General features: G+C 47.7%; 1 protein-coding gene and 1 long non-coding RNA gene across 7 annotated transcripts in view; one reads left to right on the top strand and one right to left on the bottom strand.

Annotated features, from left to right (window-relative positions):
• Positions 1–1,287: 1,287 nt before the first annotated feature.
• The window catches only part of GARNL3 (GTPase activating Rap/RanGAP domain like 3), a 144,890-nt gene continuing 118,274 nt past the window's right edge, over positions 1,288–27,903 (bottom strand). For 5 of the 6 annotated variants that reach the window (XM_023628919.2, XM_023628920.2, XM_070250784.1 and 2 more), the window contains 11 exons: positions 26,546–26,644; positions 26,062–26,178; positions 25,327–25,502; positions 23,406–23,564; positions 16,918–16,984; positions 9,606–9,713; positions 8,057–8,175; positions 5,929–6,067; positions 4,933–5,148; positions 3,678–3,801; positions 1,288–1,757 (listed from right to left, as the gene is read on the bottom strand). In XM_023628919.2, the coding sequence (XP_023484687.1) occupies positions 1,580–1,757; positions 3,678–3,801; positions 4,933–5,148; positions 5,929–6,067; positions 8,057–8,175; positions 9,606–9,713; positions 16,918–16,984; positions 23,406–23,564; positions 25,327–25,502; positions 26,062–26,178; positions 26,546–26,644 (1,502 nt within the window). In that variant the 3' untranslated portion in view covers positions 1,288–1,579. The remainder of the gene's footprint in view (positions 1,758–3,677; positions 3,802–4,932; positions 5,149–5,928; positions 6,068–8,056; positions 8,176–9,605; positions 9,714–16,917; positions 16,985–23,405; positions 23,565–25,326; positions 25,503–26,061; positions 26,179–26,545; positions 26,645–27,903) is intronic. The other variant, XM_070250785.1, reaches the window with a different exon arrangement.
• Positions 19,715–27,141, top strand: LOC102149555 (uncharacterized). Its single transcript, XR_289524.4, has 3 exons — positions 19,715–20,032; positions 25,353–25,473; positions 25,993–27,141. It is a non-coding gene; the product is annotated as an uncharacterized lncRNA (long non-coding RNA).

Below are 27,903 nucleotides of genomic sequence, written 5' to 3'. Positions count from 1 at the left end.
CCAGATCCAACCGACACAGGGCCTGGCTCTCTAGGGTAGACAGGGAGAGAGGAGAGCTCTGGGGTCAGAGAAGTCACAGGTTCAAATCAATGTCCCTTTCTGAGCCTCAGTTGCCTATGTGAAAGGCAAGAATAGTAAAACCTAATTCACAAAACTTTTGGTGAGGTCGAGATCCAGTACGTAGTGGACCTCGTGTTTCCCCCTATATATCAAAAGGGCATAGAAAACGCAAAAGAAGAATGGGAATGCGGAATGCTGTGGAGATAATGAGAAGACACATGTGGTTATTAACACCCTACCCGGGCAGCCCTAAAAAAAGCACTGTCTTTATTATGCTTGCCTCTTGCCTTCTGCTGGAGGGAACCAGGCAGCCCTCAGCTTGGAGTCATCACGTTGAACCGTTTGTGCACTATGCAGAGAGGGGAGCTCTCACCACAGTGTGCGAAGCCCACAAGGAGGTAGGATCCCAACTCCTGTGAAATCTGTGAGGTCAAGGTCTTGTCAACCACAGCTCTCTGCACTCACAGAGAAGACCTATAGAAGAACTCCTCAGAGCCACTTCAACAGGGGAAATGATTTAAAGTTTCTTTTGATGGGTAATGTAGGCAAGAAGAGATGTAATAAAATGGAATCCATCAGAATAAAGCCAGGGATGAATTACCTGCTTCGCACAAATTAAAATTTTTACACTGCCAGTGAAACTGGTCTTCCCCTCTTTGCTCTCCCCTGGCTAGAGGCTGACATTTCGCTGTGTCACTTGCACTTGGCCAAACCCACATTTGCTGCTCAGTTTGAGGAGGGGGCCATGGAAGGCAGATAAATGACAAGAGGGAAGATAATCATTTGGTTCGTGTGAAAGAGCAAAGCAGACCCGAACGAGAGGAGGGAATTTGAGAATGATGATTTTGATGATAAGGAGTAACTGTCCCCTGGTTATATGATTTTATAGTAACAATAAAACCAAACAAAATAATCATGAGACTTAACAAGCTCCTAGACCTTATAATTTTTTGTGAGACACAAGGAGGAAGAAGCAGGAGCTTCTAAGATCCAACTACTCAGCTTTTTTCAAAAGTCTCTAGGCAGGAATGCAGCTGGTTCTAATCACAGTGAACTGAAACAGTAACAGGGGCCAAAGGTGCAGAAAGAAAACTTATTTATAATAAATTTTAAAGGCAATGGCTTTTCTTTATAAAAGAAACACATTACGTGACATAAATCAAAACTGTAATGAAAAACTAATTTTCCTATCTAAGTATATAAAATATAAGAGAAGCTTGCAGTAAATAAGAATGAACATTTTTGATTTATTCAAAGTTTCAATCTAAAACCTCAATGAAATCTACCACCTTTATTACAAGGGGACTGATGGTTCCTGAACAGAAAGAAACAAAGGTCAAGGAAGATGGCACCGGACACTGGAGAGTGACCCAAACTGGCCGAGTGTGCAGAAGGTTTGGTCCAATAGATCACGGACAGGCTAAAAGCCACATTTTGTTGAGAAATGACGTCAGAACTGGTTAAAGAGTATAAACCTCCATAAGAAAATTAAAGATGGCGGACTGGATTCGGGCTCTGTTTACTTCAAGTCAATGATGTCTTCATCCGAGGAAGCCGTGAGCTGAAAGGGGCTGCTGCCCCAGACTGGGCTGCCTTCTCTGTCTGCCATGGGCTCCTGCTCAGAGCCTGTCGAGTGGTAACGCCCCTCGGGATTGGCTTCGGAAGTAGAAGGACTTTCCAAGGAAGCCGAGGTGATCCTGGAAGAGAAAAGTCACCGTAAGAGGATCACTGCTTTTTCAGTGGGAGCACCACTGACCTGAGCCTATTCTCTCTGGAAGGTTCCTGCTCATCGGAGCTCAGAAGCCTGCCTTCCCCCACCCCCTACCCATCATGGGGAAGGGGGGAGGAGCAGGAGTCACCCCCCACTCCAACAGAGCTTGGGTTCTGCAGTCAGACAGTCCTACCTCATGCGTTGTTGTGTTAAAATAAAAAACAAATGGAGACCAATCTTGAAAATTCCCTGAGCAGACAAAACCAGCTTAGTCATATGAAGTTTAATTTAGCTTATTTTGCAAGACTAACTTGACCTGGGTCATTTCTTGCTTACTCCTCTGGAAATCATAAGCAAAACTTGTTTCCCAAGGTTGATATGCGGTAACCACTGAGCAATTCCCTATCATTTAAGAAATTTCTAATATTATAACGAATCTCTGTGAAGAATTGGCAGTCACAGCCTCCTCTATAGAAGCCGCTTCATAACGACACACCCCTGAGCCTCATGCCATGTTTTGGTGTGAGTGCCTCCCTTTGCCAATGGTCTTTTTGGTGTGTGCACCATAAACTTTTACGAATGACTACTTCAGTGTGTCATTGATTTTACTGTTATTTATGAACTTTTGACAGCTGTGAGTTTTAAAGGCCAGTGGTGACACAGAGGAGGTGTTTGTGAGGCGTTTTTATCTTTCTAAAGTGCAAATCCGGATAATGTCACTCTGCCTAAAGGCCCCCACCATGGCTCCCCATGGCCTGAGGACAAGGCTGAAACTCCTACCCACAGGCCAAAGGTCCTGGCCCTGCTGACCCCTCTTGACAGGTGCAAAACCAGTTTGACCAAATTCAAGCTGTTCATTCCTTAAACTAGTACTCACCCCTGCCCCGCTCTGTTCTCTGTGCTCAGGCTGATCCACTCCTCTCTCTCTCTCTGCTGGTCTGCTGAAAGCTCAGCTTACTGCCACTTCCTCAAAGAAGGCTTCCTTGACGCCGCCCGCCCCCCCCCGCCACCCCGCCCCCAGCCCCGAGCAGACCTATCCACCACCCCCATTACTTATCTTCTTTTCAGTTTCCTTACAACACCTGTCACTACTGGAAGTGATTTAATTCACTTTTTGTTTACAGGTTTATTGTCTGTTTCTCCACACTGGGATGTGCAGTCCATGAGGAAAGGGGCCTTGTCACGTAGGAGGGCTCAATAAAAGTTGGTGGGATTAAAGCATGCGTGCATGCTGCCCCTCTCTCGGCCGGGCTAACGCTCACTTGATTTATGGGGGTTGGCTGGGCCCTTCCTGATGTTTGAGACCCTCCCTGCCCCAGGTGTGGGGTGCACGGCACCCCTCATCCTTCTGCATCACTTGCCACCCTGGGATGTAATTCCTAGGATGTCCTTCTTGGCCTTCCCGACTGGCCTGTGAACCCCGTGAAGGTCATCTCCATATCCCCAACACCCAGCTCAGTGCCAGGTGCTCCAAGAAAGTGTGCTGAATGAATTCACGGAGCCATGTGCCCCCTGCCCTCACACAGGAGCATGCATGATGATGCCTGAGGGACACAGAGAATCTCAGGGGACAAGTCAATGGGATTCAACAAATATTCATTGACATATGATACTGAACTGCCATCCAGAAAGGCTGTTCCTATTTCGAGTCCCACCAGGAGTATTGGAGAGTGCTTACTGCCCATCATTCTCAACGTATTTTGATGAGCACTTGTTGGATTGCTAGTGAGGTCGCCCATTTGTCTGGGCCCCTCCTGGGTGGGCATGTTCTCTGGGGATCCTCTGAGAGGAGCTGGACGCTGACCCTTGGCTGTGGCTGGTCAAGGGGCCAGCCCTTGGGGTCATCAGTTGACAGAAAGGGCCTCGGGGGCAGGGCTGGGACTCAAAAGGCTGCTCCCCTCTTTACCTGTCGCTGCTCGTTGACCTCACTGTCCCTGGCTTGGGGCCTCCCTGGCTTTCTAACCGCTTCCGGGCTTTTGACTTCGCCTTTGGTGCTCCTTCTGACCGGGGTCCACCTTCGTCGGAGAGGCCTGGAGTGCAGGGGAGAATCAGAGGTCAGAGGGCAGTCACCACAGGGCTGCCCCAGAGACAGAACACACCTTTTTCTTGGTTGAGTATTAGTGCATTATTGGGCTGCAGTCAGGATGAAAGATGATAAAATATATATTTTTAAATAATTGGTTTTCTTGGTAGAAGGTTGTTTTTCTGATTATAAAGAATATATGTATTGCAAAAAAAAAGACTCAGAAGAGTCTGTCTACCACTGAAACTATAATTCTCCAATTCAGATGTTCAATTTCTGAAAAGCACGGTGGTCTGTAACAGTGGTTGGCAGATTCATAGGGAATCGTGGGTTAAAAATAGCCATGCACACACTGTAAAAGCACAGTGGAAGCCACCACCTCTAAAGCCGACCGACTTTGCCAAGGTCAAAGCCTGCCTCTCAGGTGGCCGGATCCCCTTCTCCAGTCGTTCAGGAAACGTCACTGCAGGGCAGGGGTGTTAAGGCCAACTGTCCTCGCAGTTTTAGGCCACGCAGATCCCAATTCAAGCTTTCAAACCACTTCTTCCTGGTTTAACACATCGCTTCCATTTTGAACCAAAAGCTCTCTAACAGTCTAGCCTTTCACAATTATCACGGGGCTTTGTCTTTCTCTGGTCTGGCCCCCGGCCTGTAAACCGAGGGAGAAAGGCGTAACCAATATCTTGCATCTGTACCCTCCCCACCGGTGTGCCCCGTGGTCTAGGGGCTGTGAGAAGTGATAACTGAACTGCAACACAAACGTGAATTTAAACTTCTGGATAGACAAATATAAAATATCTGAGAAGTACAGGATGTCAAGCCTTCTAGACTCTTTTCTAGGAGATTGGACATATTTAGATACATCTATTTTAAAAATTGTATCTGGCTAGACATACTGTTTACAAACTGCCTGACCATGGTTTGGACAGCTCTCCACACCAATGCACGTAGATCAACACGTCATTGTTGGTGGGTAAACTGCATGGCCTTCCTTGGTGTAGGTGCACTATAATTTATTATTAGTTCCTCATTAGAGGAAAGTTTCTTTTTAACTCATTGCTTTTGAGGATGATTAATATCCAAAGATAAAATCAGCTGGTATATTTACAGTGAAAACACAAAAATCAAGAGCCATTACCCAGCAGCTCCCTGCGGGTCCTGCTTGCTATTTCTTTAATCTCCATGCGGGACAGGGACAAGGAATGAGTGACAGGAATGGCAGCGATGCCAACGCCGATGGAAGTGGGTGGGGTGATGACCTTGGAGACTAAGGGCGATTTCAGAGGTCGCTCGATGCTTCTGCCAACAAGGTTTCTGAGTGGAATCTTGTACAGATTTTTTGACTGAATTTCACCTGAAATATGATTAAGAGAACCTCAAAACTTGAAGAAAAGTTCACATTATTTACAAAAGGATAATTTCTGGTTCCTCAACATAGCCGGCATGAAGGAAGGTTTTATGTCGCACGCTGATCTTTCAGGTCTCATTAGGAGCAATTAAGTGAGGGTGCCTGACAGCCTTGTTTTTCAAGGGCATCGTTTTCAAGGGTAAATTGGATAAAGTGCCCCCACTTCTGGTTACGCTTGCATAGAACAAAAGAGTAGACGAGAAAAGCGAACAGCTGCAGCCCAGCCAGCAGCCCAGCTGGGCTGCTTGGGGAGCTCCGTGCTTGATCAGAACAAGGAGCCATAAAGACGACTGATGTGGTGAGAAGTTGGGAAAAGCGCCATGTTCAGAGCGAAGCGGTAACCACAGCAAAGGCCTCTGGGATTCAGGGGCAAAGCCAGATAGAGTGAAAGACTGGGTGTGCTGAGTAACGTATCGGTTTGACGGCTAGATCCTTTTAGCTATAAAAACCCGCCGTATCGTTAACATCCCTGAAGGAAAAATAACTTTGCTGTCTAGCCCTCAACTCCCTTCTCCTCGTTGAAATAATTGTTTCCATAACCGGATTTTTTTTTTTCTTTTTGGGTATCACAAGGTTTCTTAAGAATGCCACCAATGCATTCAGACTGCAGGTTTCTTTACGGCTTTAAATAGTGACTTCCCCGCATGTCGATATTTGACAATGAACTAGAGAAATCAGAAGGCATTAAAGATATCTATTAATAAGACAGTAAAAATTGGACTTCACCTTCCCCCAGGGAAGAAGGAAATACTGGAGTCTCTCGGCCCGGGGGTGTCTGAGGAGAGTTGTGGGCGCTGGTCCCCTTGGAGCCGCCTCCAGACGAGACCTCATTCACGGCAGCGGTGGCTGTGAAGTATATATCCGACTGAAAAGAAACAGAAAGCGTCGCGATCTGCTGGGGTTACACGCCCTGCGCCACGGGCCCTCCCGTCATCATCGCCGCCCGAGCTTCCACTGTTCCTCAAGCTCAGCTGCTACAGCCTCGGGGCGCAGGCCCGGGGAGGGGGCTTCCAGAGGAAAGCCCTGACTGCACAGTTCAGAGTTTTCCTCATCTATTTGTTGGTAAACAATAGAAAAGAGTCAATTCCCCACACACCTTCTGCAAAAACAAAACACATCACGAATTTGGCTCACAGGAGTCTCAGGCACTCGGAGCGTTAGAACTCAAAGGACCTGGGGACTCAGTCCAGGCCATTTTACAGATGGGGAAATGGATCCTTCACTCACTGATTCAGCAAACACTTGCGCACATCTATACTGTGCAGGCCTGGGTGATAACGCAGTGGTGTGCTGGAGGCAGCTTGTATTGACTCATGAGTCCCGATTTACGTGCCGATTTTCAAGGATTTTGCATGTTGGCTGTTAAACACAGCCATTATTAAACTTAAAAAAGATTCTATCGAAAACAAAGGTATTAAATATCAAAATGCAACCATTCCTAATTATTTTACTACGTTTGCTATTATCTCTGCTCTTGAGGTTGTTTGCATCAATGGTATCTGCATGGTGGAAATACTGTCTACTAGTGGCTACGGTACGTCTCCTCCCAGCTCTGTGTTCCATGGTGTCACATGGGACGCTTGAAACCAACTGGCGGGACAATTTACGCCATGGGAACTGGCAAATGCTACAAATCAGAGCTTCATTTGTCGTTTTGTTGACTGTCTAAACAAAGCTATGGAGAAAATGTTAATAATGAAGATTAAAATTAAATGTATCAAGTCGAGTGCTGAAACAGAAGTTTTGGTTTAATGACTGATTTGTGCGAGGGTGAGAAACAGTTTAAGAGTAGATCACATATTGGATTTAATGACAACAAATTTATCGGAAAAAGAATTAATGGATTGAGATATAACTCCAGCTGTAAAATCATGGTTGGACAGCAACCATGGGCGGGTTACGGATAAAAGAATTCAGCAAAAATTAACAAAAACATTTTGTGGGAGCCAATTGGCTAAACGGACTTTAAGATAAAAAGCACTGTATATTTTATTATTATTTGTAAATTGTAAGATATTTTAATTTTTATGTCAGCAAAATTTATACTATGCACTACATCAACTAATGTACGTATATACACCACACACACACCTATTTCCCGGGCAGCTGGTGGTTAAACATTGGCTAGCATGCCACTGGCGCTGTGTTGGCGAGTAAGACGCTCAGTCCCTGCTTTCACAGAACTGTCCGTGTAGTGCGGAAGCAGACAAATACGTGGTATTTGTATACACCCACCACCAAATGTGAGGCATGTTGGGAAGGAGAAGGTACCACAGGGGGTGCAGCCGGGGGACCAGCCCAGGGTGGCAGGGACCAGCCCAGAGAGGCACGGCCAGGGAAGCCTGTGTGGGGCTGACTCGGGGGAGGGGACTAGAGCAAGACCTCCTGGATTGTGCGCCAGTGATAGAAGACACCTTGGGAAGTCATCTTCCTTCCTGCATCCCTTGGTTTTGCTCCAATTTTGTGTTACTAGACATGGATTAGTTAGTTAGTTATAGTCTATAGGATAAAAATTCAAATTGAGGATAGAAAGCGGCAAAGGAAGAAAGTGATATTGCAAGCTCTTTCTTTTCTAGACTTGGACTGTCCTTCAGTGCACTGTGACCACTGACCTTGTCTCTGATCAGGGAGTTCTCGTCTCAGCTGAGTGGTCCCCAACTGCCACCAGCACCGAATGACTCTCTTAACAAAACTAAGGAGAGGCATTTTGAAGCCCAAGGGGCCACACATAGAAACCCAACCCATGAGTCTGTTTTCAGCTCTTTCAGATTCCTCCTGGCACTTTGACACACAAGCAGTCTTGTCATCATCAGCCTAACCCGATGAGAAGAAATAAAACTCCAGTTCTACTCACCCTGCAGGCCACGAGCTGCAGCTGAGGCACGACCGCCGTGTGGACCAGGTTCCCGTTCACCACCAGGCGGATCTCCATGGAGTCGGTGGTGAAGGCCAGGAGGTATGGGAAAGCACAGACTGCAAGGAGACCGGGCAGTCAGCTCCCGTCGGCTGCCTTGGGGCACATTCATCCTCACTTTTCCAGAAACTGTCATCTCTCCATCCCTCTGGCTGCTTCTCTTCTTCCTTCACAGGGCATGTCCCCCAATTCTAAGAGAGCCTGCACTCCTAAGACAGCTCCCCTTAGTTGCCAAGCTCCTGCTCTAAGTAGGTGTGCGCTGGCTCCATTTCTCCTCGCCATCTTTCCTACTGCAGTCCTGCAAGCTGATCTTCTGTGAGGCTCACTGCCCAGGTCCTGCGACACTTTCCCCCAGTTGTCCACACGACAGCATGACACACCCCCTCCTTTGGCACATGCCGTTCTGCCTGGAAACCCTGCCCTCTACTCATGCTTCATTCCCTGTTGCTTAGTTGCTCCTCCTGTCGTGTATGTTTGGGCAGGGGCTGCGTCTTATTCCTCACGGTCCCTCACAGTGTCCCTCGGGTTCAGTGCGTGTGTTGAGTTGTTTGTTAAAGGTCAGCCCCTCTTCTTGGAAGCATTTTTATGACACACTGACTTTCAGGCACGGCAACTCCCTGGCTGCCCTGTGATGCCACCTCTGCCTTTTTCACTGGCCACTTCTTTCTCTCTCTTCTTCCCACAGGCCCGTTCTCTCCCCTTGGTGAACTCATCCACTCTCTGGGCTTCACCCTGGTGACTACCACAGCCACCCCTCTAGCCTTGACCTCCAGCGTTGTGGCTCAGAACATGAATGCCATTTTCAATCCCTTCTCTCTTTTTTACCCTCCTATCTAATGTGCCATCAAAGCCAGACCAGTCCTCCCAATATCTGGACTGGTTCCTCTGCTCTCCTCTCAAAACTCTATAATGTTTACCTGTCAACAAACACTTTTACTTTGAGGAAAACAGTACTAACTGGAACATTCTTGGCTCTGAGCTGACTCTCACCAGGCAGATGCCAGCTGTGGATCTTGAACCACAGAAAGGAAACACCACCACCCATGACGCTTCCATGGCAAAGTACCTGAGTTTCTATGATTCTAGACTTTCAAGCTTCAAAATATGTAAGAATGGTGCTGAATGCCTTGTGCTTCTCCCCCAGCTCAGTCAGTGTTAAGGCTGGAGATCTTGCTCTCGAATTTTAGAAAAAGGAGAGTGAGGCCCAGAAATGAAAGGATCCTGAAACATACTGGTGTGCTGAGAACTGATATTTAATTGTTCTCAAATGTTCATGTGCTCAGAACTAGGAGGAACAATGGAAGACAACAGTTCCCAAAGGGGAACAAAATGAAAAACAATTAAAGAAGAAAAAGAACACGTTGAGCATTCATCATCCTCACATAATTTACAGCAATTTAGCAGCAAGCCAGCAAGTTTGCTTACACAGAACTGAACAGCTCAGATGTGCCTATGGAGGGGAAGAGCAGTGTGAGAAAGGTTATCTTACCAATCGCACAAGGAGCCTGGTTCCAACAGAACTGGAAGTCTGATGCAGAGGGTTGAACCAAAAAAGAGCCACCATTAAATGGGCAAACCTTTTTATAGATGCAACTGTCTGCAACGAAACAATAGCGACTCATTTTTGTTAGAGACGACACTCAGATAGCTGTTATCAGACAAAAGAAAAACAGACAACGAGAACAGCATCCTGTCTGCTCATTCTCTGTAAACAGCTGGATGCCAGATTCTCAGGGCCAGGAGGCAGTCGGAGCCAGAGTAATATTGACTATAAGTAATCACAGCTGCCATTCGTGGACAATTTACTATGTGCCAGACACCGAGCTTTAAAAACGCTATCCCATTTAATCTGTACAACCTTATGAAGTAGATGCTATTATTACGCTCATTTTACAGATGAGCAAATTGAGGCAAGGAGAGGGGAAGTAGCTTGTCCAAAGACTCGCAAGTACCACGTCAGGGAGAACACAGGTCTGCTTGACGGTGGAGAGGAAGGGACACCTGGTGGAGCCCTTGGATGGAGGAAGCCCTCCCGAAAGGCAGATCGCGCTCTGAGCCTCACTCGGCAGGACAAGTGCGGTGGGCGCTGTGGACTCCCCCTACGCCAACCGTTTATCAGGAAAACTTGAAGCCATACGCCTGTATCACCTTGTTGACCCTGAGCCAGCCTTAGAGTACGTGAGGCCTGGTTCATTCAGTTCCCCTGTTCCTGGCCGGCTCCGAGCTTTAAACACAAATCCAGGTGTTTCAGATCCTCTTGGAGAAAGTCCATGTAGGAACAAAGGTCCCTTTTATTCCAGAACCCCCATCATGTTTTAGCCGTACAATTTTATTTTTTAATTATTTTTTAAAACAGCTCTATTGAGATCTAATTTATATACTATAAAATCCATCCATTTTAAGTGTACAATTCAATGAATTTTAGTAGAGTCCTGAACTGCACAACAATGCTTCGGTCAACAATGGACCACAAATACGACGGTGGTCCTATAAGATCAGTACCACACAGCCTAGATGTGTAGTAGGCTGTACCACCTAGGTTTGTGTAAGTCACTCTATGATGTTTGCACAGTGACGAATTCACCTAACAATGCATTTCTCAGAATGCATCCCTGTTAAGTGACACGATTGTATATTTACAGAGTTGTACGACACAATCACAATCTAATTTTATAATATTTTCATCACCCGGCAATAAAACCTCATGCCCATCAAGTAGTCACTCCCCAACCCTAGTGTTAGAATTGAAAGCTGCGATGTGGGAAGAATGTCGGTAAGATGGCAGCAGGAGTCCAGCTCAGCAGCAGCCCACAGCCCATCTGAAGCTCCCACTCTGTCAAATCCTTTGGGAATGTCCTGCCCCATCGGGGCTTAGGGACTCCTTTGATGTGACCGCTGTGCCTTATAATGCCCTTATCTTATACTGTCTTGTAATTGTTTATTTAACAGAGTCAGTTACTAGGAGAGGAGAAACTAACCAGAGTCAGTATTGTTTTGTTTAGCTACAATGGATCCACTAGGGTCAGTATTGTTTTGTTTAGCTACAATGGATCCACTAGGGGAGAAAAGCATTCTGGCTCTCAGCTAAAGAACTTGCTCCTAAGAAAACCAACATCAGGAAGGACCCCGATTCCCCATGGCATGGCCCCTCACCTGCTGTGCCCTCTCTGCCCCCTGCCTGGGGCTCTGGACACTCTGCTGCGCCTAATCTTCCCCCCTCCAACTCCGGCCCCAGGGACTTCCTCTGGCAATGCTCCCATCTCTCCTGTGCCACCAGTTTCCCCTCTCCATTGGATCTTTCCCGACAGCCTTAAAACACACTGTTTATTCCAGCTTTTAGGAAACAAGATCCCTGACCTCTCTCCCTCCTCTCGCCCCGTGTACTCTTCCTTTCTCTTTTTCCCTTAAAGCAAAATTCCCTGAAAGACTTGTCTGGATGCCGTGTCTCTATTTCCTCTTTCCCATTCTCTCCTGACCTAAGCAATCAGGCTTCTGCCCCAACTACTGCCCCAAAGACACGCTTTCTCATCAAGAATTTTCAACTCCCCCTCGTAAATCCACCAGCAGTTTTCAGACCCTGTCTCCCTTGGTGTCTGAGGCAATGACACAGTGAGTGGCTCCCTCCCTCCTTACATTGCCTTTCAGGACCCCACCCATTTTAGTCTGTCTTTCTAGCCACTCCTCAGTCTACTCTGTTAGTCTCTCCTCTCTCTCTCCCCACTTCCCCATGGGTAACCTTTAGTCTCATGACTCTCTTAATTCATGAGTCTCTCAAGTCTCAAGTCACTTATATGCTAATGACTCCCAAGTGAGTATCTCCAGCCAGCCCTCTCCCCTGAGCTCCCCACTTGCACATCCAGTGTCTCCTCTGGGATGTTTAGGAAGCACTGACATGTCCAAACTGAACTCTTCATCTTTCTCCCCAAACTTGCTCTTCTTAAAGGTTCCTTCATCTCAGTAAATAGAATTCTCCATTCTTCCAGTTGTTCATGCCCAAAACTGCAGAGTCTTCCTTTTCTCTTCCTCTCATATCCCACATTTGATTCGTCAGCAAATTATCTTAGTTCTCATATTTAAAACACATCTAGCATCTGACCACTTCTCAGCACCTCCACGACTGCTGTTCTGGTGCAGGCCACGGTCATCTTTCATCAGATGAGCGCAGTTGCCTCTTAACTGGCCCGGCCCTCACCCGCTTCAGTTAGTTCTCCACGCTGCACCCAGAGTCTTCCTTTTACGCCTAAGTCAGATCGTGTTGCCTCATGCTCAAAATCCTCCAGTCACTCACCAGAGTAAAATCCAAAGGCCTTTCATCTGCCCGCCCTGCCTGAATCGGGTCCTCTTTGCTGATGTCATTTTTAACCAGTCACACCCTCACTCACTCTGTTGTGGCCACAATGGTCATCCTGGGGTCACCTCGAACATACCAGAATGTTTCCTCCCCGAGGTCTTGACAACACTGGCCGTTGTCTCTGCCTGGACTCCTCACCCCTGGTTATCTTCACGTCCCGCTCCTTGACTCCCTTCAGGTCTTCTCTCCGCTCACCTTCCAGTGCCACCTTGCTTTTTCACCTTCTCTAAACAGAGACCTGCACTCCCCACACCTGCCAACCCCGGCCCCTCCCCTCTGCTTTATTTCCCCTTAGCACTTACCACCACTTAACATACTAGGTATTTTTCTTATTTATCTTGTTAATCGTCTACCTGCCCCCTTTGAAATGTACACTCCAGGAGGGCAGGGATTTGTGTGTATTTCATTCAGGCTGAAAGCTCCAGGCAAGTGGGTGCTCAGTAAGTACTTGCTGAATGAATGAACGACTCTTCTTTCCTCATCCCCACTCTGGAAGGACACAGCAGTGTTGTGTTTCTAAAGGTCCAGGTCCCTTACACATGACTCCTCTCCACTCCCCTGTCCCACCCCAATTCCCACCAGGGGAGAGCAAACTGCTGGTGGGTTTGAGGGGGTTTGGGCTGGGGGAGACCCCAGCTCCCTGAGCACAGAACATCCTGGCCAGGTAGGGGATGGCTGTGTGTGTGCCTAGGGAGGCCAGCCCCAGCCTCAGCCTGTCTCAGAGGGGAGCTGCCTGCCTGAGAAATGGGTCACACAGGTGTGGATGAGGTGACCCAGACTGCCGTTCAGAGGCCCCTCCCCTCCCCTTTCCACGTGAATAAGCCCCAGGGATTCTAATTCAACTCCAGAGAAGCAGAGGGCCCTCCCTCCCAGCAACTCATATTGGTGGTCTCTGCACCTGAGGAGAGGGGCCTCCAAATCCGACTTAACTGATTGAGGAGAGTAAGCAAAGCGGATTTCTTGAACCCCAGAGCTGGGAAGCATGTCCACAGTCAACGTGCTGGCATCCGTGCCCGGCTCCCCCACACTGTGAGCTCACTGCCGTCCCTGGCAGGGCCTGTCACTGTTGTGTCTCTAGAGCCTAACACGTGCCTGGCACAGAGAAAGTCGTCCGTTGCGGTTAAAAAGGGCAGCCCGAATGGAGGGCCCCAGAGGCGCCAGAACGTTACTGCACAGGAAGGAGCTCAGTCTACGACCTCCACGCCTTTGACCTTCCCCATCCAGCTGGTAGAGAACAGGGTGACAGATACTATTTCTAACTTTAAATCAAATTTCTCTCAAGAAAAGTCCCTTTTGCATGTAGAAAAGTCTATGGAGGTTAAAAACTGGATTCTGAATTAATATACTGAGGAACTGGAATAAAAGGAGGAAAATAAAATCTTGCCGTGCCTGGCAATGTGTGATGGGCTTTACGTGTGGAATCCTGTTTAATCCTCACGACAGTCGTGAGCAGCAGGTTTTGCATTCTTCTGGAACGTAAGACTTAGTGAGGTTAAATATGGTCACGTCGAAAATCTAGTTTTCCTGTGTTAAAGTTATCTTTAAAACATCATCAGGCACCACAGAGTTCACCCTTAGTACTGAAATTTATTATATGCATTAAAGGTGAATCATCACTGTGTGGTAAGGTCACAGGCAAATTTTCTTTTCTTTCTTTTTTAAGCAAAGACCGACCCTGGTATTCAACATAGAGATTAATTACAAGAAAATGAGAACATCATCAACACGCTAGACTATTTATACTTTTTTCCCCTAAAGTTTATCTTGTGAATACATTTTTCTCAAATAACATGTAATGCGAAGTTATAATCTCTATTATAAAATATTTTCATCTTTAACATATCTGAGATAAAAACTTCTCTATACAAAACTCTGAGTTTATAAAATTTATTTTTTACTTTGTTTTGCTTTTTAATCGAAAGGAACTGACTTGAATGATAAAAATCAGCTTCAAATTTGGGGGAAACAATTTTGGAAATGAAAATTATTTCATAGCAGCTTGTTAGAAAGGGCCTTTGCTGTGCAGGTGTCTGTGACCAAGACAAGAACATGGAAGAAAACAAGCCAATGACTGTGCACTGGGTGAGTGGGAGAGCATTAGAGAAGTGACCTGGGTGACTGGGGAAAACCAGCTGGTTCTCCTGGGGTTGTTCACCAGGTACCTGCCAACCTGCTGGGAGAAAGAGGAGGTGAAAAGGATTGCCAGATTTCTGACCCCAAAAAACTGGAGGAAGTGGCATGGTTTGGGAAGACCGAGGTGGGTCTGAGAGCCTCCTGGATTGCCAAGGCCTTGACCCATGTGGGATCTAAAGACTCAAAGATTACCTTCTGATGGCCTGGTGGATCTGTGAAAACAGACATACACTGATCCCATCTGGAGATGAAACCAGAGCCTGAAGTCAAGAGATGGTCAAAGCCAGGAGAAACGGAACTCCCAAGGGGCTCCATGAGACAAAGGGACCACTGGGACCACATCTGCCTAGTGCTGGACCACTCCCGCCCCCAGGAACACTGACTGCTCGAGTCAATAAGCTTCCAATTTGGTAGAGAGAGGATGTCATTCACCTTTGTTTCCATGCCCCTTTTTCATTTTGGGATTCATTCTTACTCTAAAAATCTGCTCTATCTTTCTGTTCTTAACTTCTCTCCCACCTAAAATCTCCCCCATCCTTTCAAGCAGTTAAAAGAAAAAAAACCTTCTGCATCAGTTTTTTTTTTTCCTCCTTCTTCTTTCTTCTTCTCCCCAAAGCCCCCCAGTACATAGTTGTACATTTTAGTTGTAGGCCCTTCTGGCTTTGCTATGTGGGACGCCGCCTCAGCGTGGCCTGATGAGTGGTGCCATGTCTGCGCCCAGGATTTGAACCGGTGAAACCCTGAGCCGCCGAAGCAGAGTGCGTGAACTTAATCACTCGGCCGCGGGGCAAGCCCCCAAGAGTCCCCATCACAGACCCCCATCAGTTTTTAAAGCATTCTGCCACAAGTTTTTCTCACAGATTTTCCAATAAGGTAAAAAGGCCACACTTTAAAGGGATAAACCTCTTACAGAAATGACTTCAAACATGTGGCCCCTACTCCTCTTGTCCTGTAAACCTGGGACAGAGGGCGGCAGCAGCAGCGGCCTGGCCACCTGAGCACTGGCATCTGGACCCATGCTGGAGCTTGGGCAGCTCGGCCCTTCTCGTCAGACAGACTATTAAAGACCTGTTGTTTTGAGGAGGGTTTGTACAGGTCTGGGGATAAAATATTCTAAAAGAGCAATTTATTGTTGAAGAGGTTTTCCTTCTTGTGACTACCTTCTCCTAACTTCTTCCTCATAAATCTTGCACACTTTGAAAAACGATGTTTACAAAACAAATTTCTCTACTGATAATTAGCTTTCTCATGTTATTAATCAAAGATTAGTCAAAATATCTGACCCATGTGATACGACCAGCATCACCACTCTAAAGACAGAATTCTGGGGCCGGCCCGGTGGCTCAGTGGTTAAGTTTGCACGTTCTGCTTCAGTGGACCAGGGTTCACCGCTTTGGATCCCAGGTGCGGACCTACATACCGCTTGTCTAGCCATGCTGTGGCAGGCATCCCACATATAGAGGAAGATGGGCACGGATGTTAGCTCAGGGCCAGTCTTCCTCAGCAAAAAGAGGAGGATTGGCAGCAGATGTTACCTCAGGGCTAATCTTCCACAAGAAAAAAAAAAAAGAAAAATAGAATTCTAAGCTGAAAAATATGTGTTATTGTTTTAGTTAGACTAGGCAGCCAGGAAAATATCTTACTACTTTTAGCCTTAAAAAGATCCTTTTTATTGAAGTATAATACTAGCCTTTAAAATGCCGACAGTCCTTAAAGACCCTATTTGGTACCTTTGGTCTGCCTGAAACCCTGCCTTCCACCTACCCCAAACTAACCCTGCTGGGGCCAGGTATGCCAGGTTAGGCTGATTTCATTTACACCTGAGCAACTGCAAAAAGTAGAATAGTAACCGTGGTAAAAACTTGGGGTGCTGGACCCAAGAAGGCTCCCCATGTGAACCCTGGCTCTGTCACTTTGTAGCTGTGTGATCTTGAGAAAGGCAGTTCCCCTCTCCAGGCCTCGGCTGCCTTATCTCTAAACTAGAGACAATCACAGGACCTGAGAATTAAAGAGACGATGACTCGAGCAGACTGAGCACAGCAGATGGCGCGCTAAGGGCTCCCTACATGGAAGCCACTGTCGTCACCACCTCATCCGGGAGAAGGCACCACAGGCAGCGCCTGCAGCACTGTCTCACCAGCAGGTCTGGGGAGTATGGGTAGATGCAGGTAGGAATGCAATTTTTAGATGCTTCATGGATGCAATCAGGACACAGGAACGATACATCAGGTCAATCTAAGGTTAAGTCCCTTTAAAGTGACCAGAAAAAAGAACAGTCGATTTAGGAAATAAAGATAAAAACACAGTCGTCACTTACAGTTGTAACACAAGAGCAGACCGGCTTCTCCATCTTCGTACACATCAATAGCTGCAACAAAATTAACCTGCAATGAGAACGGGCAATGGTCGTGGGCCGGCTGGACACTGACGCTATTCAAAGACTTTCTCAAGTTATGAGTGTTTGGCGCGGCCCTTGGCTCTCAGGGGCTGGGGGCTCATTGCCACCTCACCAGCACCCAGAATGCCACACGGGCGGCCGTGGGTACAATACACGGTAGGCGTGAAAGAGAGAAACGTCTCTTCCTTCTGCAATGGGATTTTCCCACGGACCTTCCACACCCTTTGAGAAGTTCTGGCGGGCCTCTCTACTCTATTACGACCCACAGGGTGAGCTTCGGTTCACAAAGCTTTTTCATGTGAGTTATTCATTTCCTTCTCACATCAACCCTGGAAAGTAGAGGGATTTATTCCTGTTTTACAGATGAGGAAAGTGAGGCTCAGAGAGGTGAAGTCACTCGAGGCCCTCAGCTAGGAGGTGCCACAGGCAAGCTGTGAACTGGCTCTCTGGTTCTTTTCCTACCTTACCCCTCTCGCCCTTCAGCCAGGCTTCCTCCTGCCTCAAACACGGAGGGTCTTTGACCCTTTGACTCGTAAAAGCATCATGTTTACACTTCTATTCCCTCTCTCTCCTTCACTTCAAGGGAGGAAGCATGGTGCAGTGAAAAGGGCGTCAGAGGACCCAGTTCTTGGACCTGGGCAAACTCACCTTTGAGTTTGGGCCTCAGTTTCTGCATCTGAGAATAGGGTGCGCAACCTGATGATGTCCTTGGTTCCTCTTGAGTTTCCAAGCTCTGAGCCTCCAAAACTCTCCTGCTGCTTCCGCACTTGTGTTCTCAATCCTTACAGTGCCGCCTCCCACACCATCAGGGAAAATGCCCTCTTTGAGCTCAACAAAGATTTCCTTCTCCCCAACCTGAGGGCCTTTGGCCAATGCTCATCTCTCTACCCAATTCTCTGCAGCCTGTGACATGTGACATCTCCTCCCTCCCGTCCTCTCTCCCACTTCAGATTATTCTTCCGCTTTTGGGCTCTTCTCTCATTTAGAAAAATGCCCACCTTCTAGCTTCAAATTTTACTATGTGCTCAAAATCTCTAAAGCTACCACCTCAGGCACACATTCTCCTCAGCGCTCCAGTCCACATCTCTGTCTTCTGTTCCATCATACGCAATAGGTTCCATATGTAAGAAACGCAGGAGGCAGTGTGCAGGAGTGGGCAGGAGCTCGGACCCTGGTCAGACAGACCCGAGTTAAAATCCAGCCTGTACCACTTACTGCCCCTGTGGTTTGTGGCAAATGGCTTAACCTCTGGCCTCAGGTCTTCACCCCTGAGCTGGTATAATGATAATGCTGACTCTGCTGGATTGTAATGAGAATTCCAGGAGACAAGGCAAAGGTTTTCACCTAGGGCCTGACACATAATCAGCCCTCAAGGAAGGCTGTTATCTTTCCCTCACGCATGACTAGTTTCCTCCTAAATCTGCTCCTTTTTGTTAGCAGAACTATCCCCAAAGTCTCACCCTAGTGCAGCAGCAGCAGCCTTTTCCGTGTCTCTCAGATGTCTATGTGTGTCACTGCTGCCGCCCAGGCGAGGCCCGACCTCCCCAGGCTGGAGCGCGTGCTCTCTCCCGCCCCTGCCAGTCTCTGCACTGCCCGGGAGCATGGGCACCTCCCCCGGGCCCTCTGCCCACCCAGCCCTCCTGCTCACTGGTGTCACCAAAACGCAGCCTTCTCCTCCAGTCTCACCACGGTGCTGAAGCCCTCAGTGGCCGCCCTCAGCCAAGGCCTCCGCCTTGGCTCTGGCAGTCCCTCGGATGGAACCTCTGTCCCACCCTGATCCACCCTTTCCCACCGTCACTGTCCTAGGTGCCATTATGCATGCAGAAATGAACGTGGCAGGCTCTCACGCCTCAAGAAAAACAATCAGAAAGATGGTACATAGCGCAAGGTATAATGGGACAAATGCCATAATCAAGAGTTGTGGGAGCTTTGCAGGGGGTGGGGGACAGTGAGGCCCAGAGGTCAAGAGCGCCGACTCTGGGATCAGAAGGACTTGGGGGTCAAACCCCAAAAAACTCCTCCACTGCCATATATGATACCTGTCTATTTTAAAGCTCTGCATGGCACGCACCACTGTCTGGGGTTCCCTTCTTTGTTTGTTTACCGGACCCCTCCTCCCCACTAGAATGTAAGCTTCACGAAGCAGAGGCCGTGCTGTGCTGTTCATCGTTACATTCTCAGCGCCTAGATCAGGGCTGGGCAGTAGCAGGAGCAGAAGAAACACTTAGTGAGTGTACAAGTGAATAAAAGAAATCCTACCTCTGTCACTTTAGAGGTATAGACACTCAGGCCAATTGTTTAACCCCTCAGAACCTCGGTTTCTTCATTTGTGAATGGAGATGATAAGAGCTGGAGTCCTACAGGGGCTGAGGATGCTCACCTCATAATAAGTGAGGTCACTTATGTGAGCACCTAGCACAGGGCCAGCAACTCGGTAAATGCCCACTAAATGTCAGCTGGCGGCACTGTTTACCTGTGGAACCGGCACCAGTGGATCCATTACAGGAAGGAACAGCCCTTGAGCCCCCTCAGCCCCCTGAAGGGAACCTTCCTGAGCCCACCACTCTGACTTAGAATCACTTCCTCCTCAGGTGTTCCCATACTTGCCGGTTTGGCGACACTTATCTCAGCCAGAGGCTTTGAGCCATTGCGGGCATGGACAGTGTCTGCTCTGCCAGACTCTCCCCACCAGGCTTTGTGACGTGGCTGCCACGGCACGCCAGGTTGAAGGGCACAGCCCTCAGAGGCAGCCTGGATTCTTGCCTGCCTCTGCTACTTACTAGCTGTGTGGTTTTGGGTAAATCAGCGATTTCTCCTTTCTGAGCTTCAGTTTCCTTTTTGGCAAAAATGGGGAAGTGAATAGTACTTTCCCCACAGATTGTTGGGAAAATTTTGTGAGATGATGCTTACAAAGTGCTCTAGCGCCAGGGCCTGGTACCTAGAAGTGGCCATTCAGCGGTGGCCGTGTTTATTCTAACTGCAGGAGGGCTAACGGCAGTGGGAAAGGCGGAACTGGACGGCTTTGAGTTTAGAGGTAAGGCCTGTGTGTGTGTTTGGGGCGGGAGAGGCAGGCAGCAGGCACGGGAGGAGAGGAAGTGCAGGCAGCCTTTCAGACGTCGGTCTGTGCACAGAATCTGAATCCATGCACGAGACTCAGGGTGCGGGGCAGGCCATGGTGGAGCTCCAGCCAGGGGGCTGGATTCAGGGACAGAGACCACGGCTGGGAATTGATCACTTCCTCCTCGTGTACTACATAGAGTTTTGTTCAGACCTTTATTAACACTTAGCACAGCGAGACCCATTTCAGGCTGTGATGCATACGTCGGGCCCTTTCCCGGGTGAGGGGCCTGGCAGGAGTCAGTCTCTGCAGCACTGTTTCTTGCCCGGGTGAGGACATGAGAATCAACCAGAGAGTTTTAAAAAAATGCATATTCTGGGTTCTCACTCCTAGAGCTGCTGAGACGGCAGGTCTAGGGTAGGACAGAGGCATTGGCTTTTTAATTTTTATTTTATTAAAAGTAAGTAGTTCATTTTATTGGCATTTTAAAATGCTAAAAGTAACATATGGTGGTTGTGAGAATTCAAAACACAGACTTGTAACAAGTGAAGTCTGCATCCCGACTTCCACAGCCCCAGCTAAAAGTTCAAGGCAGCCACTGTTCGGTCAGTGTCTGGCCTTCCCATGTGGATCCGAGGTGAGCTCTAAACTGAGACCCACTGGGTTCTGGGCAGATGGTCAAAGTGGGGACTTGGGCCCAGCGAATAAGCCAGAGACCCAGACCAGCCCCCCCAACCCGAGATCCCTGAAGGGAACCTTCCTGGCCCACCACTTTGACTTAGAACCACTTCCTCGTCAGGTGTCCTAGTTTCAGGTCTGCAGCTCCTTCCAGAGGAGACCTTTGCTTTGGGAATGAGGCCACTGCCGGCCGCTGGAGCTGGGGCAGGAGGTCACAGTAGGCCTGTCGGTGACACGAGCTTGATGTTGACCTTTGGAATGCTGCTTGGTGCTTCTTAAACATTTCCTCTCTTGAATTAGGATCGTCCTAGACCTTGAATTGAGGCTGAAGACTGAATTGGGCATTGAGTGGCCTTGGCTAGGAAGAGAGGAGGAATGGGGGCAGGCAAGCAGGCCAGCCCAATCACACTGGTGCGGGCACAGAGCAGGCAGGCAGTGAGTGTGACCTGAATGACACGGAAATCCCCGACCACCTGAGGTCTCTCTCCTGCCTCCACTGCACTCGGGGCCTGTGGTGCAGCCACATCTTGGTAAAAAGTTGTGCCATTCCCGCAGGGCCTGTTTCTGACTGGCTATTAGGAAACACATTGTTCATTACCTTTTTCATTTCTCTGGGGCTTATCTTCCCAATTAGACAGTAAATTCCTTGCAAAGACGAGTCACTGTATCTAAGGGTCTCTGTCTGCTCAGCAAATACTCAGCAGTTGCTAACTTACCAGCAGAGGAAATACGTACACTGACCCACTCACATCCACAGAAAGGCTTAAAAACATTAAAACAAATTTTCTCTTAGGGAAAAGCTTTGTATCTTCATTTTAAAAAGCATATTGAAGAAAAGGCAGACCATTTTAGAATTGTTCCTTATAGCTTTTAGAAAAACAAAACAAAGAAGTCATCACAGAAAACTGTTTTTGACTCAATTTTTCCCAGGCCTTCACGAATCAAGAGAAAAAAAGTCCACAAACACTCTAATGAATTATCAGGGTATTAAATATAAGTGAATAATAATAATCACCAGAAAAAGCAGGTTAAGTCTTAGGAAACCAGCTGCCAAGGAAAGGACTGATGGCACGGACTGAGTAGGCCATGACTTTTCTGCCTCTTTTGGTTGGTCGCACAGAGGGTTTTGAAGAGCAAGAAGGGGCAAGAACTTTTAAGGACCAAAATGGGCCCTTTCTCCCCAGAAGTCAGCAGGCTGGAAGAGGTTTTAGGTTTCCAGCAACTAGGATGCAGGTGCTGTCCTCCTGGCTTTAAATTAGGAAGTTTCAGGATAGATTCATTCTCCTAGGTCCATATTGGCATCACCTGAGAGAGATTTAAAACATACTGATTCCCAAGTACCACATGCCCAGAAATTCTGATTTAACTGATTTGGAGTGAGGTCAGAGCACTGATCTTTCTAAAGCTTTCCGGACAATTTCAGTCAGGGTGAGAAGCAGTCTATACCAGTGGTGCCCAAACTTGTCTGAGCATCAGAATCACCTGGGGATAGTTTAAAATTTCCGAAGCCCAGGCCACACCTGAGACCAGTGACGTCTCTGCAGGTGGGACACGGGCATCAGGGGTTATGAAGATCCTCAGATGACTCCAATTGCAGACAAGTTTTGGCACCAGCAGTATATACATTAGAGAAATGACAGGCTGATCTGTGATTGATAACAGCTGAAAACAAGAAGCCCTCCTAATCTAGACTTTTCGATTAAAATCTTGCTCTCTTTGGGTGTTAGGTCTTCTTAATACAGTAATTAGCAATTTTAATGAATATTTATGTAGGGCATGTCCTAACACAAGTTGTATTTTTTATTTCTTATAAGGCATAACCAGAAAGAATTCCACAGTCTCTTCGACCTAGCTGAACAGGACTGGGGAAACCTGCGGGTTTGGGAGCTCTCTTGCAAACTTCAGGTGGCTCAAGTGTCATCAGGCTTTGCCCTGCTTCACAGCAATAAACAGGCTGAAGAGTTCTGTAGTCTTCGGAGCAGTTCCAGTGACAGACAAGCCACGAGGTCTCAGGGTGGAGAGTGCTCACCGCCCTCCAGGGGCGATAATGATCAGACCCCACACAGTCATCTTTAGAGCTTTGGTGCGGTTTCGAGTGGGCCCTAGATTTTGTCCAAAGCCAGAACATCATTGCTCTCTGTGCAGTTCAGGCCAGGGGGTGTAGACCCCCAGTGCTGATTCCTCTTTCTCTCTCCTAATGGTGCTCCGTCCCTTCTTCCTTTCCTAACGGGCCTCTAAGGGGATGGAGACAGGGCCACACCCTCCCCAGCCAGCCAGGCCCCAAGCTTTGAGTCTGCAGGGCCACTGAGGGCAACCTTATTCTCCAAAGGTCTTTCCAGCATGAATTACCAAACCAATGTTGTCATTTATTTCGTTATTTGTATTTAGCTTTTTGACTCTTCATTCCTTTTTTAAAATTGGAAAGGATGGAATGGCAGGGGGAGATCTGGAAAAACTGAACAGGGCAATGAGGCCATTATATTAGACTGAGCCACTGTGACCGACAAAAACAGAAACTTCATGTGGTGCAGCCTAAACAGTATATCACATAATACTGCTATGACAAATAGTAACATCATTTTAAAGAAATCCTAATCATGGCATCGCAAAGTTAGAAGACACAACTCCTAGTCTTCTTTGCTTCCCACTTGCCCCTTATCTGTCAGCTCACCCTGTTGGCCTCCACGTGGTGCAGCCTGAAGGCCTCCCCCGTGCTCTCGTTCACCACATCAAACTGGTGTCGATAAGCCACACAGATGAGATTGTCACTCTCTTCCGTTGGCCCATCTACTAAGGTCATCACTGCAGGAGAGTCGGACAGACAGATCTCCTGTGTGGTTGATGAGGACACAGGAGAAAGGGGTTAGGACACAGAGCAGCCGTCTTCATATCAAGCCCCCACTGCCCCCGGCTGCCCCCCAGGAGGACCCTCCCCAGGCTCCCACGGAGCCCTGTGCCTGCGGGGAACGCAGCGACGGGGGGGGGGGGGGGGGGGAGAAATCGCATCAGACTTCTCCCTCCCCCAACCGTCCTCAAGACTCACACCTCCGCCCACTGCAAAGGGGAGAGGCCAGAAACAGCTCTACAAAACTGAGTCAACAGGGTGGCCTGCATTAGCCCCCAGATAGTCCGGTCCTGTCCTGTGATTTAATAATAATGACAATAACAATAATAATAAATAATAATAATCGCTAACCTTGTTGAGCATTTAATGCAGTGCCAGGCACTGTTCTCACTGAATCCTCGTAACAAGCTTATGAAGTAGGTAATGCTATTATTCTGTTTTACAGATGAGGAAACTGAGGCTCAACGGTCACGTGAGTTGCCTACAGTCACATAGTTTTTATACATGGTAGAGCCAAGATTTGAACTCAGGAAATCTGATTTCAGAGCTCATACTCCACATAAATATACATGCTCTATATAAACATTCATTAAAATTGCTAATTACTGTATTAAGATGACTAATACCCAATTAGAGCAGATTTTAACTTAGCTGTTATGCTGTTCAGTCCCCTGGAATTGAATATTAGCAGAAACTGATATGCATAATTCAGGAGGCTTTAACTCTAGGCAAGAATAATTTCTCAGCCTCCCAAAGGCATACTCTGCCTTAGTAGCCAATGTTTGACACATTTCACACCTTAACGTCCCACAGTTTTTAAAAAGATGGAAATGGTAAGATCAAGGAAGGAGCTTGACCCTGGAGGAGGCTTCTCTCCAAGGTTCTACCCTCAATGGATTGGCAAATCCTACCGACTGAGGCAAGCACAGCAGCTCTGCCCACCGCTTCGTGCCACCTCTCCAGCCACCAAAGCCACCACCATCTCTTGCTAGGATCCTGCGGTAGCCTCTTAGCAGGACTCTTCATTTCCACTCTTGGTCCCTATGCTCTCCTTTGTCCAGGAGCCAGAACAGTCTTTTTAAAACATGCCACTTGTCTGCTTCAAACCTTCCAATGGCTTCCCCTCTCACTCAGAGTCAAAGCCAAAGTCCTTGCAGTGGCCTCCAGGGCTTGAGAGAATCTGGTCCCTGTCCTCTCTGACAGCTTCTTGACTGTGCCTTGAACGGGGCCTTGACTGGCTGCTCCTTCTGCCCGAACACCCTCTCCCCAGATTCCTCATCACTCACTCCCATATCTCCTCTGGATCTCTGCTCAAAGGCAACCTCTTCAGAGGGGGCTTCCTGGACATCCTTCCTAAAATGGACCCCACCTCCCTGCTCCACTGTCCTCTGTCCCCTTACCCTGCTTTACTGTTGTCCTCAGGCTTCATAGATTCACTTATTTCTGTGATCCTGAAACTAGAAGGTCCTGTCCAGGAGCAGAGAGACTTTGTTTTGTCCCCTGCTGCATCCCCAGTACCTGGAGCAGCAGCACCTACAGGTGTGCATGGCATGGATGAGCTGGACGGAGGAGGGAAAGCCCCATTTGCCTTAGTCCCCTGGGAGACACTAGGCATCAGGCAAGGGCTTCCCTAGTTGGTTACCAAGCTGTGGGACAACCCCAGTGGGTGACAGACTCTGGGTGGAAGGAGAGAGTCTGCCACGTGACACCCTGGCCAGGAGCGAAGGGACTTGAAGAGAAAACCCACCCTGATGTACTGGAATTCCTCCACAGGTGACTCCGACAGGGGAGACAGAAGTGGGACGCTCGTGACCCCGCTCGGCTTGTTGTGTTTCCTCGTGATTAGAAGCAGTTTATTCCGAATTGCAACTACGATCCTCAGCTCTCTGCTATGGTGAGTGTTAATGGCATACAAGTGGCAGCCTGGAAGAGAAGTAAGTGATGCTGAACACGTGACAAGAGGTTGGAAGTCCCCGGGCCTTGACAGCTCAGCAATATCTAAGAACTCTGGAGATTAAGTATAACCCAGTGAAATGACTAAGAATGTTCCTGCCACCAGGCAAAATGGAACTTGAAATACAAACTGGGTCAAGTTACAGGAAAATTAAGCAAGTCATATACCCTCTTTTTTAGAGTTTGTGGGCTTAGCTCCATACTCATTCCATGATATGAATTAAAGTGAGGGCTGATCAAAGCTGCAGAAAGCAAAGGCTAAAATTCTCTTTTCATGCATTTGCTAACAGAGCTTAACTCACCTCCAGAACTTGTTACATAGGCCTAGGGTTTCCTCTAGTCCTCAACACATTTTTCTATCGCTCAGGTTCCCTTAGGGAACCAGTGATGCTATCTTTGTGATGTTTCTCAGTAAAAACCAAACCAACGAAATCCAATTCCTACTCCTTTTTATTTTCAGTAAAATCTGGGCAGTCTGAGAAAAAGATTAATTGAACAGAAACCACCAAAATACGAAGAATCGAGCCACCTTTTGTCTTCTCGAGCTTGTTCTCTCTGCACTCACACTTGCTCTTCACAGCCTGTTTGCCCTCGATGCCCTTCTGCACAGCGCTCAGCCTGAAGACAAAGAGGCGGGCGTCTTTTCCTGGTGAAGACAAAGCAGATGGAGGAGGAGATGAAGGGAAAAGTAAAATGACCTGGAAGAGCTGAAAGAGCAGACTGTGTGGGAAAACTGCTGCTAGGGGAATTAGGATTTGGAATGTTCTAGAATTCAAGAGAAACTCCACACTGCCTTGACCTAACAGTGCATTTAAGGATGCCCCCACTTCTCTCCCTCATCGTCCCCTCCTCAGAGAACAAATAGGCCACCCAGGAACCCTGAGCACTGGGCACCAGGAGAAGAAACAGCTGGCACAACCCATGGAATCAGACCCCCACGACCCTCAGTGTCGGCCGCAGAAGGCTGCATGCTTTCCTCCCTCCAAGAGATCACCGCCGGAGGGGGATGCCACCTTTGTCTGCTCTGAGAATCAGAAGGTCCAGCGTCTCGAGCACATGCATCTGCTTCACTGGCAGAGTTTTGTCAAACACTGGCACTGACGGAAGGTCACCTGGAAAAGGAAACCTGGTTATACAATGCTGCAACCCAGCCCACACTTTCTAGAACCTACAGAATGTGCCTGTGGGTAGTTTTGGACCCCAGTTCTCGAGGCAAGGAAGGAGGTCAGCTTCTAAAGCTTTCATAAGGGCTCTATAATAAGTTTAAGCACTGTTCTCCTCTTAGCTCAGGGAGAAAGATGCTATTCCTTCCCAAAGGCATTTGGGACTCTCTGAGGAGCACAGTGGCAGGGCACGCAACTTATATTCTTCTCCTCAAGGTTTATCCAAGAAAAAACAGCATCTCTCAATGCTAGTGTTCACTGGGGTGGCACCAAAGGACTGAACACACGTTAAAAAAAAAAATTTAAATGCTCAGCCATTTCTCTTAAGTATTTTCTGATTTTTGTGATGTTTGAAACTGTATCATCTCTTAGGTTATTTTGTATATTTCTCAGAAAAGCAAATTAATATTTCCTTTTGTATTTAAAATAAATACAAACACACCCTATTCCAACATGCCCTATGTCTGTATCAATAGTGGTTTACCTATAATTTTTCAGTATTTCTCCATTTGGGAATATGAAATCTCCTTTTTAGATAAATGTAAAATAAGAGAGAAATATCACTTAAATTGCCCAAACAGGAAAAAAACTAATTTTAGTGGCAACGTTCAGGAAGATGTCAGGTAAATGGATGACTAAAGACGTTGCAATTACACGTAGGATGTGTTTTTAAGCTTACTTACTGGGATCTTACATTGCGAGCAATTGCTTTGCTCCTGGGAATCTCTAGGAAAAAGAGGGCTAAAAGAATTATCAAGGCTGTTCCACAAGCAAAAGATTCATTTTGAGCTTGATGTAAATCCAAGGCAAGGTGGAGATGTCCAGGGACGGTGGCAGAAGTGGCTGGCTTATTCTTCATCCGCTCCTCGTGTGACACTTAGGTCTTCAAGCGCTCTGCTCTGGGTTTGAGTGTTTAACTATAATTTAGGTGCAAGGGGCCCTGAGGATCTTGCCTCTTCCAGAAATCTGAGGTTGACAGTCCGTCCATCCCTGGATGGTGCCCAGGAGGGAGCAGAGCTTTCGTCATCAGCATTAGTAACGGCCTCACAGGGGCGGGGGCTCCCGTCCTGCAGGTCCGGGAGGGCTCTGGATGCATCAGAACACAGAGCCTGCTAAGCTTTTATCAGAGAGAGGGTTTGTCTCTAGTTCCCTTAATGATGGGGGCAAATGGAAATTCTATGGTAGCCCATCAAGCTTTCCTCCCTCCT

The sequence above is a fragment of the Equus caballus genome, chromosome 25, assembly GCF_041296265.1.
Source record: "Equus caballus isolate H_3958 breed thoroughbred chromosome 25, TB-T2T, whole genome shotgun sequence".
In the NCBI taxonomy this organism is placed as follows: domain Eukaryota; kingdom Metazoa; phylum Chordata; class Mammalia; order Perissodactyla; family Equidae; genus Equus; species Equus caballus.
This window is presented reverse-complemented; position numbering and strand designations above follow the sequence as displayed.